The 10,333-nt window shown below is 41.6% G+C and overlaps 1 protein-coding gene across 1 annotated transcript in view; it reads left to right on the top strand.

Moving 5' to 3' along the window:
• CDK13 (cyclin dependent kinase 13) overlaps positions 1-10,333 on the top strand; it is a 105,223-nt gene that overhangs the window by 27,346 nt on the left and 67,544 nt on the right. The window contains 1 exon segment of the mRNA XM_006020437.2: positions 6-441. Coding sequence (XP_006020499.2) covers positions 6-441 — 436 coding nt within the window.

The following is a 10,333-nucleotide window of genomic DNA, read 5'->3' as shown; positions in this document are numbered from 1 at the left end:
CGCAGCCGCCAAGCCCCGCGGCCGCCACAACCACGCCGGGGGCCCTGAGGGGCGCCGCAAGGGCCGCTCCCCCTCACCCGGCAGGAAGGAGCGGGAGGCCAAGGCACACCGCAGCCGGCGCAAAGCCGCCAAGGAGCCACCGTCGGCCTACCGGGACCCGCCTAAGGCTTACCGGGACGACAAGGCTGAGCCCAAGGCCTACCGGCGCCAGCGCTCCTCACCCAGCCCTGGCCGTGACGACAGCCCCCCACACCGCACCTCGCTGGGCCCACGCGGCCGCAAGTCGCTCAGCCCCCTGGGCGGCCGCTCGCCCCTCAGCCCCTACAGCCGCCGCCGCTCACCTAGCTACAGCCGCCACAGCTCCTATGAGCGTGGGGATGTGTCACCCAGCCCCTACAGCAGCTGGCGTCGCTCCCGCAGCCCCTACAGCCCTGCCATCAGGTGAGTCTGGGCCTGCCTGGGGGCTGGGGTTGCTCTTGTGGTCCTGGGAGCTGAGGGAAGGCCCCAGCGCTCCCAGCAAAATGGGCACTGCTGCCTTAAGAGCGGGTGAGAGGGGGAGAGGGCTGCGGTTCCCTGCATGTGAGGGCAGACCCCTGAGCTGTGAGGGGGCTTCCAGGTGTCTAGAGTGTTTGCAGAGGTGGGGACCCTCTTGTGAAGTCTGGTGGATAAGGGCCCAGGACAGGTGCTTGGAGGTGAGAGGGGTTAGAAACTTGAGTTTTCTCCAGCATCGAGAACCGCAGCTCTGGGGACAGTCCTTTTTTTCTTGTGGAAAAGGGTCTCTTAAATACCCTGCACTGCATCTTTCGCGAGATCACTTGAAAATGTGGCCTTTACCCAGCATGCTTTTTTGCCCAGGTACGCTTTGCTTTGCACCCTGTGAGTAGTCCCGCTGCCATTTGCAAGGGAGGCCTCTCAGTGTATTAAACTCTGCACTCTAGTAGAAGCTTGAAGTGGTGGGGTCTTCTTCCCATGCACATGTTCGGTTTGTCTGCTAGCTCAGTTTTGTGTGCTTTTTTTTACAGAGATCACAAGTGGCCTGAATTCAGTTAGTTTGAGTAGTGACAGGTCATCTACTTTTCAAGTTGCTGAGTTAATGCCCTTAAAACATGCTTCAAAGTTAATGAGACTTCTGGCGCTGTAAAATTGACACTTGTGTGCCTCTAAATGAAGATTGGTTCTTCTAGTAAAAAGTCTTGTGGCAGGCTGTAGAAGCATTGATTTCAAAGTTGTTGAATTTAATATCTAAAATTATTGCTTATGGTTTGCTTTTTGTTAAATTTGTTTCTTTGGCAAGATTTTTTTTTTCAAAGCCTTGTGATCTTTATGAAAAAGACTACCTTTTGAACCTGTTGGCTCTGTATCAGTTAGTGCTAGAAGCCTTGCACCCGGTGCTAACTGAGAATCTTACATGTTTTATTGACTGTTCTCATGTTTGACTGAGTCTTTTCACCAAGGTCTGTCTTTCAAGGTAAACATTGTTGAAAGGGTTAAGTAAGGAACCTTTGTCTGTCTTTGGGTAGGAGGTGTAAAACAAAGATGGCTTCAAAAATAAAGAGTGGCATAACAGAGTATAGAAGTAGTGTGTTGGAGGATAAGACTTTTGTGAAATATCTTTGCAGATTGGAAGACATTTTCAAGGTGAGAAACTACTAGGCAGCTGATTTTTATTTGTGTTTTGAGTGCTTTGTAAGTGGCTAAAATAGTTTTACAAGTATTTTGGTGTGAGTTGTGAGAACGGACTGAAGAAATATTCTGAGTAATGAATTCAAAATGTAATTTTCCTTTGTACACAATTAGTCAAAGTGCAATAATATGCTTTGGGGTTTGCATTTAAGAGTTGCTATACTTAATCAGACTACTAGGCCATCCATTCTAGTATTTGTTGTATGCACTGGCCATTAAGAGATGCTTTAGAGGACAGTTCAACTTCTTAGTGGATAGTGAGGGGGACAAACTGTGATAGGAAAAGTTTCTTTAAACCCTTGTCAGTTAGTAAATTTGCTTATGACTTGATGTCTTGTTTTCTTATTTAATTTGCCTCAAACTGATGCAAACCCTTCTTGGATTGTAAATCCGACAGCCGTGAACAGAAATGTAGATCTTCCTTAACTTTTGTGATTTTTTTAATCCTTCCTTTCTTCAGCTGTAATTTGTGTTCAGTATTTTACTGGTGCAGACTTCCTGGTATTAACTAGCATTCCAAGCAGGTGCGTTTCTTGCTTGGGACAGCCACATCTATCAGGGACAGAAGAGAGATGATAACATTTAGAGAGACTTCAAGGGATGATGGTCCCTGCTCCAGGCCTTGGATGAAGGAGAACTGGGTTAAATTCCTTCCTATTTCTGCTACTGACTTTGGCTGGGTCATAGTTCTTCATTTAGTTTACTGTATCTAAAATGTGTTAGTATCTTTAAGGAAGGTGAATGTGAAGATATGTTAACTAATATTTGTTTGGGATTCAGGGACTAATGTCATAGAAGCCATAGATAAAATTTAGTACATGCCTGGTGTCCTGTCAGCTTCTGGTTTAAAAAATGACCCCCTCTTCCCACCCCCCACCCAAACAAACAAACAAACCACCCTTCCTTAAATGATTAATTTTCTGTGATGGGCCTTGCCACATGATAGTCTTCACTTGATCCTCTTTAGACAGTCATCCAGAGTATGTCTGAGTTTTCCAGTATATTCCTGCACAGCATTTCTAAAATCTAGCATTTCTTTTCAGTTGCATAACTAAAACTATTGTCCAAGTCCTCGTTATTTCATGTCATATCTATTTTAGATTTTTTCTTTTGGCCTTGACAAATCTTATTTTTGCCCTGCTTATATTTGTTCAGAATCATTTCTTTAGTCTGTTGCTGGAAAACTGTAGTGGATGTTCTGTGTCTGTTCTCAAAGATGTTTTTCAGATTGAGAGCAGCAGATAAAGTGATGGGCTCCTCTTGGGTGAGGAGGAGTTTCAGATTTGGCCTTATCTGAACAAGAAAGTTGGCCAGTTTAATTTTAGGGTTGTTTTTTTTTAAATCTTTTTTGTAGATTCCCTTATTTCAGTTTAGCTTACACTGAGATGGGCCTTGTTTAAACTAAAATAAATTCTTATGGTAACTTTCTGTACCAGGTATAACTGAAGTGGCTTACAATAAGCTATTAACTGGTATGGCTTTTAATGTAGATAAACTCTTAGTTTTATTGTCTTAGACAGGTGTATAGGAAGCTTCTTAAGTGGTTTTCAGGAGTAGGTGAGCCATCCAGTGGCAGAACAGCCACTGGATTAGTAAGAAAAATATCTTGAGAGCACTTGAATGTAGGTGTTTCTAAAGCACCTAGAGCTGGAATTTCCAAGGTGGCCTAGGCACACAGGTCTCAGTGAAAGATAGAAATTAAAGATCAGTGTACCCACTTGAGTTAGCTGAAGTATCCAAGATTTGTTTTCAAAATTATAATTCCAAACATCAGAATCTGTTCAGTCCCAAATCTTCTTTTACTTGGAAGAGAGTGAAGAACAGCTTCACTGTTGTGCAAAAAAATGGACAACTTTCCTCTGATTCAGTATACTTGTTTACGTGCAGCTTATATATTGTTGCTGCATATTTTTTCAGCCATTAGAAATAAAACATGGAAGGTCATGATGCGATTTTTTGAGTCAGTTAGCATAGTTGTATAATACTCATGTCACATGGTTGAGTTATGCCCCACCACATGAATTAAGAAGGTTTTGCTGCGTAGCTTAGGTCATAGTGCAAGGGTCCTTTGCTTTGGAACTGACAAGTGGAATGGTTTCACAAAGGCAGCAGCTTCTTAAGACACCTGCCTTTTTTGTCCTGGATGATTTAAGGGTTTAATTTCTGTCTAGACAGTAAGTGGCTCTGTGTGGTAACTCACCTTTCACTGTTCTTTTAATGTTTTTCTTCTCTTCCCTAATAATAAATACCCTGTGTAAGGTAAGATGCACCTTTAGTAGTGCTGTGTTGCCTTGCCTGGTGTTATTGGACTAGCCATTTTGACATCTGTGGAGGTTGAAAATGAGGGTAAGATTAGTTAGTCTAGGTACTTACTGTGATGCAGGTACATTGGTCTTCAAGGCTGGGTACTTTTGACCTTTTTAGATCGTGGTACTTCTCCACCAGAAGCTTATATAAAATATTAGAGGAACCTATGGCAAGGCTGAGGAATCCAACAGCTTCAGGGAATTGATTTTTGGCTTGTGACATTCCTAAACAGAAGCAGAGTAAAACTTATACAAAACTTGTCTGCTTAGAATTCTGAATTGCAGCACTGATTCTGACTAGTTTTCAGTTTTACCTAGGGATTGCTTTGCAGGTAGGCTCTGAGTAGCAGCAAACCAATTCGGGTTGCCTCTACATGTGATTCAAACTTGGAAGTTTCTTAGTCACTATAAAGGTTAGAAACTTAGGTGGGGTTTTTTTTTTTGTAATTCTGCAGAAAGCAGTTATTCAGGTTGCTTCATTTGCTAGGGAGGGCTTTCTTCCTCATGTCTAGTGATTGGTTGGCTAGTGTTTAAATATTTCTTGGCTCTAGCAGGCAAGACAATGAGAATTAGTTGTTAGGATGCTACCCTGAATAATTGGTGTTACTTCTGTAAGTAGTAATTCCATTGTGCTATGGGGATGGGCATTTTCAGAATAGAGAAGTGAGGGTTTGAAGTTTTTCCTATAGCAACAAGGTGATTTGAATTTTGTGAATGCTCTAGCTCTGAAAAATACCATTTCACTTAACAAAACTATGATAAATTCAACTGTGAATAGAGCCTCTATATAGAGCCTGTGATAGAGCATCTATACTTTTTGTTTGGTAACTAGTCCAGATGTACTTAACAAAGTATGGAATTGTGACAGAAAATACGGTTTCCCCTGGATTCACTCAGTTGTCTATGTGATCACACATTCAGTTCAGGTAATCAAACATATAATAAATGCTTGAATTCTTGAATATCACAATATGAATACTGATGTGTTGGACTAGAATATTTCATATGGTTAGGGTAGATATATGCTCATACCCAGTAATATTTCAAACTTGATTGCACCAAACTTTTGTCTCATTGCTTGGTACTGTGGACTTTCCTAAAAGGGGTAATTGCCTCTGTGGCAAACCCAGTGCTTGTCCAGCTGAACAAGTGTAAATCAAGGCTGTGTCTGTCACTATGATAAGAAAACACTTGTTCCCACTGATTGGTACATCATCCTTTTACACCTGTTGTGCTTTCTTTCCAAGGCACTTTCTCATGTACTTTCAAGCTGGCAAAGATAACCATCTATAAGGCCTGTAACCTTGCTTGATTTTGTACTGGTACTATTTCTGATCATGGGGCTGGAAGAATACACTTCTGAGCTGCCTCAGGCTTTGCCTTGGAGTGGAGTGAACTTTTAGGTATATTTGAGCCACAGTGTAGGGCGGGGGGGTGGTATGAACCCACACCCCAGCAGTCTTTAAAATGTCTAACTTGGATTTCCATTGGGCTTCCTGGAAATAAGAGCGGCTGTAGTACAGAACAGTTATGCACATTATTACAGCATTAAGATGAGAGGGGGTTTCTTTCTTAATTCCATAACACTAGCAGCCATTCTAAGGTTCCACTAATGAGGCTAGTCCATAAAACTAGAGAGCTCTTAGAAATAACTTAGGCATACATGTGAAAATAAGATAAAAGCAGTGATAAAGGAAAGTAATAAAAGAAGAGTCAATGTTTATATGATGATTAGTTTATGTAGGTGAAACTTTAGTTTAATATACATTGGTCTGAAAATAGCTTCAACGTTTGTAGCTGTCATTTTTTGCAGTTAGATAAGGGTTAGTTTTAGCCAGAGCTAGGATACGGTGAATCGGGGCAACCACCCTGGGCCCTGCGCTTTGTGGGGGGCCTGCAGAGCTGGGCAGAGTGACCATGGCTCTTCCTATGGGGCCCACCTGGAGCTGGCAGCTGAGCCCCGCACTGCAGAAGAAGCATGGCCCCACCGCACAGGCTGATTTGCCTCAGGCCCCACATCCCCCTAGGGTTGGCTCTGGTTTTAGCTTCAGAATTTTTTCTGTTGGGGGGGAGGGTGAAGGGTTTTTCTTAAGTAAAGCTCACCATCAATACAGGTCAGTCGCATCTTGCGCATGGGTTACGTTCTAAAGTCAGCGCGTAAGGCGAAAATTGCGTATAGTCAAATCGCGTATTACTGTGCCAGCAATTTGACTAGCGGTGACTGCCTCTGCCTCCAAAACCTCCTGCTGCGGAGCCGTGCTTAGAGCTGTGCTGCCAGCAGCAGCGGCACAGCGCGGGGTGGTGGTGGGGATGGCTGCTTGCCGCCCGGCCACTACTGTGCTGCCCGGCGGTTGGCCCCACAGCTCCGGGCACGGCTTCATGGTGGCAGCAGGAGGTTTTGGAGGCAGTGGCTGTCACTGCCATAATGGGCCTCCAGGTAAGTGGCAGTGCTGTGTGCAAACTCAAGCCCTGCCCCCCCTCCCACCCCGCGTATAGTGAATTTTCGCGTAAGTTAAATGCGCGTCTGATGCGACTGACCTGTATATAGAGTTCCCTTTAGAGCAAAACTAAATAAAATAAAACTTTTTTTTAAGGCACAGAAGAGAGAGGGCATTAGATTCTTGTTCTTATATTGGATTGAGTACATTTCATGTAGATGAAGGGTTTCTGTCATTCCAGTATGAGTTCTGAATTTAACCTGCACTGTTACTTATAATGAAAGTTGCTTTTTACCCTTCCTGGATTAACTGGATTTTTTTTCTTTCTCCTTGATTATTATGGAAAGGAATAGTGCAAAACATTGAATCTTGCAATGTGCTCTGAAGGTGAATTGGGCTCAATGTTATTTATGCTAGTAGATGTAGGCAGAAATTCTCAACTGAGAACTTTTTTGTTATGAAAAGAGAAAAATAAAATATGAATGTTCAGAATTTTCTAGTATTCCTATTTGTTTTTGAAACTTTTGAAAGATTTGCTTTTTGAAGGGATAATAGATGCATGAAAATGGCTATGGTACGCGTCCCTTGTGCAAAAAAACCCCTAACTAGCTCAATTTCAGTGCAGCTACCTAGAAAATAAATAGGTATGTGAACCAAAACTGTACCAGAGACTTAAAGGAATAAATACAGTCAACATAATATCAGTTTAGAAAAAAATAGTCCTGTCATGAATTAGGTGAATTAGTTGTGACTTCATTTTAAATTTGCCCATTAATGCACAAAATAAAATTAAGCTAAATTATAGCTAATTGGAATCTACTGTTTCAAGTGGTTCAAATTACTGACCAATTATACGGGAATATAATGGCTTGGAAGATTTGTGAATAAAGCCAGTAGATCATATTAAGGTATGTGTTTCCAAATATTTTTAGAGGAAACTATATGGAACTGAAATATTGTACCTCTTGTGTAACATTAGAGAATTTGCTAGTAGTAAACGCTGAGGTTGAGCTGCAGTGTATATTTCAATCTGTTCTCATTTTGGTTATTCATATCTCTCAAATTCTTCTCCTAAAGTCTTGCGCTGTACCCTAGTCTAGAAATGATTTTTTTAAATTTGGAGACTTGGGGACCAAATCAATTGTTTCCCGACTTTTGTTGTTTTTACAAAAAAATGTTATTTTTTTTATAGCCTCTGATTAAAATATTTGCATTTATAACTGAAATGGCTAAAGCTTGCTACTTTTAAAATTACAGTATTTTTAAAATACTTGAGAAAAAGGAATATCCATGCATCATTAAACACTCACATGTTTTACTGATTGTAAATATGTTTAAACAATTTGAAGTGTTCTTCAGTTCTGACACTGCTAAAATCTGTCTATAAAGCTTTCATCTTCAATTAACTATATTTTCCTTGCATCTCAACTCTTTATTATATTTAATTTCCGCAGTGTTGATGCTATAGACTGCTGGAATTTGACTCCTGTAATATCGTATTGAGATGTGTTTGGTGTAGTTTACGTAGCTCGGGTTGAAACTACAGAATGTTTGACAGTTTTGAAGCAGTTTAGGATAGTGTTATAAATCATTACCATAATTGAGCAGAAATCAGTTGCTATCAGTTTATTTTGGGAGAACTTTAAGGAGTTGTTCAAAGTGTATGCATGTATTTCTAAATTTAAAGGAACAGTCCTGTTCCTTATTTGTTTGCTAATTTTAAAGGGATTGCATAGATAGGGATTTGGGTGTTTTGGGGTGTCTTCTAGTCTTGGCCTTATCTTCCCTTCACAATTTCTTTTCATCCATTTCTTTTCAATTTGTTTGCTTAGAGTAACTTCTTTGTCCTTTCTCTCTCTCTTTATCTTTCTCTTCTTTCCTGTGTAGCTAGTTATAGTGTTATATATTTAACCAGCTGCTGAGGGAAATCAGTGTAATCCAGTTGCTCCACCTGTTTGTTTTTTTCTTTAGCTGCATCATAAACAATATGGTTGTTTGAGGAACATCTGAGTTTTGTGACTGACACTAGTTAGGCAAGCAATTGTTTTTTTCCATCTGGAAAAGAACGACAAATCTTATTTTGCACTGTTGCCGTAAACTGTTTTCATGTTTTCAAATGCATGGCAATATATGAATTGTAACTTTGTATAAGGTGTTACAGCAATGTAGCAATGCAGGATGTCTTTCATCTAAGATGCATTTGAGAAGCAGTTAATTAGTAAGCCTGACAAAGGTGCCTGTACCCAGGAAAAGCCAGACAATATGCGGGTCAGAGCTGCTGTTCATGCAACTTGAAGGAAAGCATCTAAAAAGACTGAAGCAAAGATTTTTTTTCTTTTTATGTATCATTTCTCTTATCTGCATACACGTGTGCACATAGTCTTTTCTGAAAGTTAACATTGTGATAACTTCTTTTGGTCAAAGAGGATTGGATGTCTCTCTAGTTCCTGTTAACAAAGCCAGAGAGGCTTTTTAGTGCTTTGTGCAACAAATTTTTTGGTGGAAGTAGGGGGAGATCATGTCTGAACTCTGACTTGAACTTCTGTTTTAACCTAAATCTGGTACCTCCGAGCAGTGGTTTAAAACCAGTTGGTTTATGCTTGAGGTAAACCCTCTTTTCACATGCGAACCTAAAGCTTTGTGCATGCACCTAAGCAGCCCCTTAACATGACCTATAAAGGGGGACAAAAATTGTTTGTAACGTTCTCTGCTTTGAAGTACAAAATGGCCTGAAGGGGTCTTGTTTACTTGAATATAAGATGGCCCCCAATAATTAGATTGTATATATGGAACACATAAATTAGTTACAATTTTTCAGGTATAGAATCTACTTATTGGAGGTTTGCCTTGACTATGCCCCCCTCCAACTGGTACAGCAGGGAAGATAAATCTGGGGGGTCCGATGGCCCCCTTGGTCTCTGCCTCCCCCAACTTCTTCTTTCTATAGCCCCTTTGCCCCCCATATTGTCAAACCTTTCTCTCTGAGTACATAGAAGTGAGGGGCAGGTTTGAAAACACCGACTTTGAAAACAGTAAGTTGCATGTTCACTAAATTGCATATTGCACAGATGTTCAGTATCTTCAGTGACTTGTATGAGGATGTGGAAAGCACTCTGTCCAAATTCGTGGCCGACACCAAATTTGGGGGCAAAGTAAACACACTGGAGAGCAGGGAGCAGATTCAGCTGGATTTGGACAGATTGGGCAAGTGGGCATAGGATGCAGTTTAACAAAGATAAGTGCAAAGTACTACATCTAGGGAGAAATAATCACCAACACATTACAGATGGAGAGGTGACTTTCTAGGGAGCACAGCAGCAGAAAGGGATATCAGAGTCATAGTTGACTCCAAAATGAGCATGAGTCGTCAATGTGATGAAGTGATAAGTAAAGCCAACCGCACTCTTTCATGTATTAGAAGGTGGATCACGAACAGTTCTAAGGAGGTGATACTTCCCCTCTGTGGTATTGTTAAGACCACAGCTGGAGTACTGTGTCCAGTTCTGGGCACCGCACTTTAAGAGGTATGTGGATAACCTTGAGAGGGTCCAGAGGAGGGCTATGTGTATGGTTAAGGGCCTGCAGGTAAGATCCTACAAGGAGAGATTGAGGGACATGAATCTCTCCAGCCTCCACAAAAGAAGGCTGTGAGGGTATCTTGTGGCCATCTACAAATTTATTGGGGGGCAGGGCAGCAAGGAATAGGGGGTACTCTGTTTACCAGGGCTCCCCCGGGGTTACTAGGAACAATGGCCATAAACTGATGGAGAGCAGACTTAGATTAGACATTAGGAAAAATTTCTTTACGGTGAGGGTTGCCAAAATTGGGCGTCCAAGGGAGGTGGTGCTCTCCCCTACCTGGGGGGTCTTTAAGAGGAGACTAGACAGGCACCTAGCTGGGGTTGT

This window comes from Alligator sinensis, unplaced genomic scaffold (genome assembly GCF_000455745.1).
Source record: "Alligator sinensis unplaced genomic scaffold, ASM45574v1 scaffold254_1, whole genome shotgun sequence".
Taxonomy (NCBI): domain Eukaryota; kingdom Metazoa; phylum Chordata; order Crocodylia; family Alligatoridae; genus Alligator; species Alligator sinensis.
Note: the sequence above shows the minus strand (reverse complement) of the source record. Positions and strands in the feature narration are given on the sequence as shown.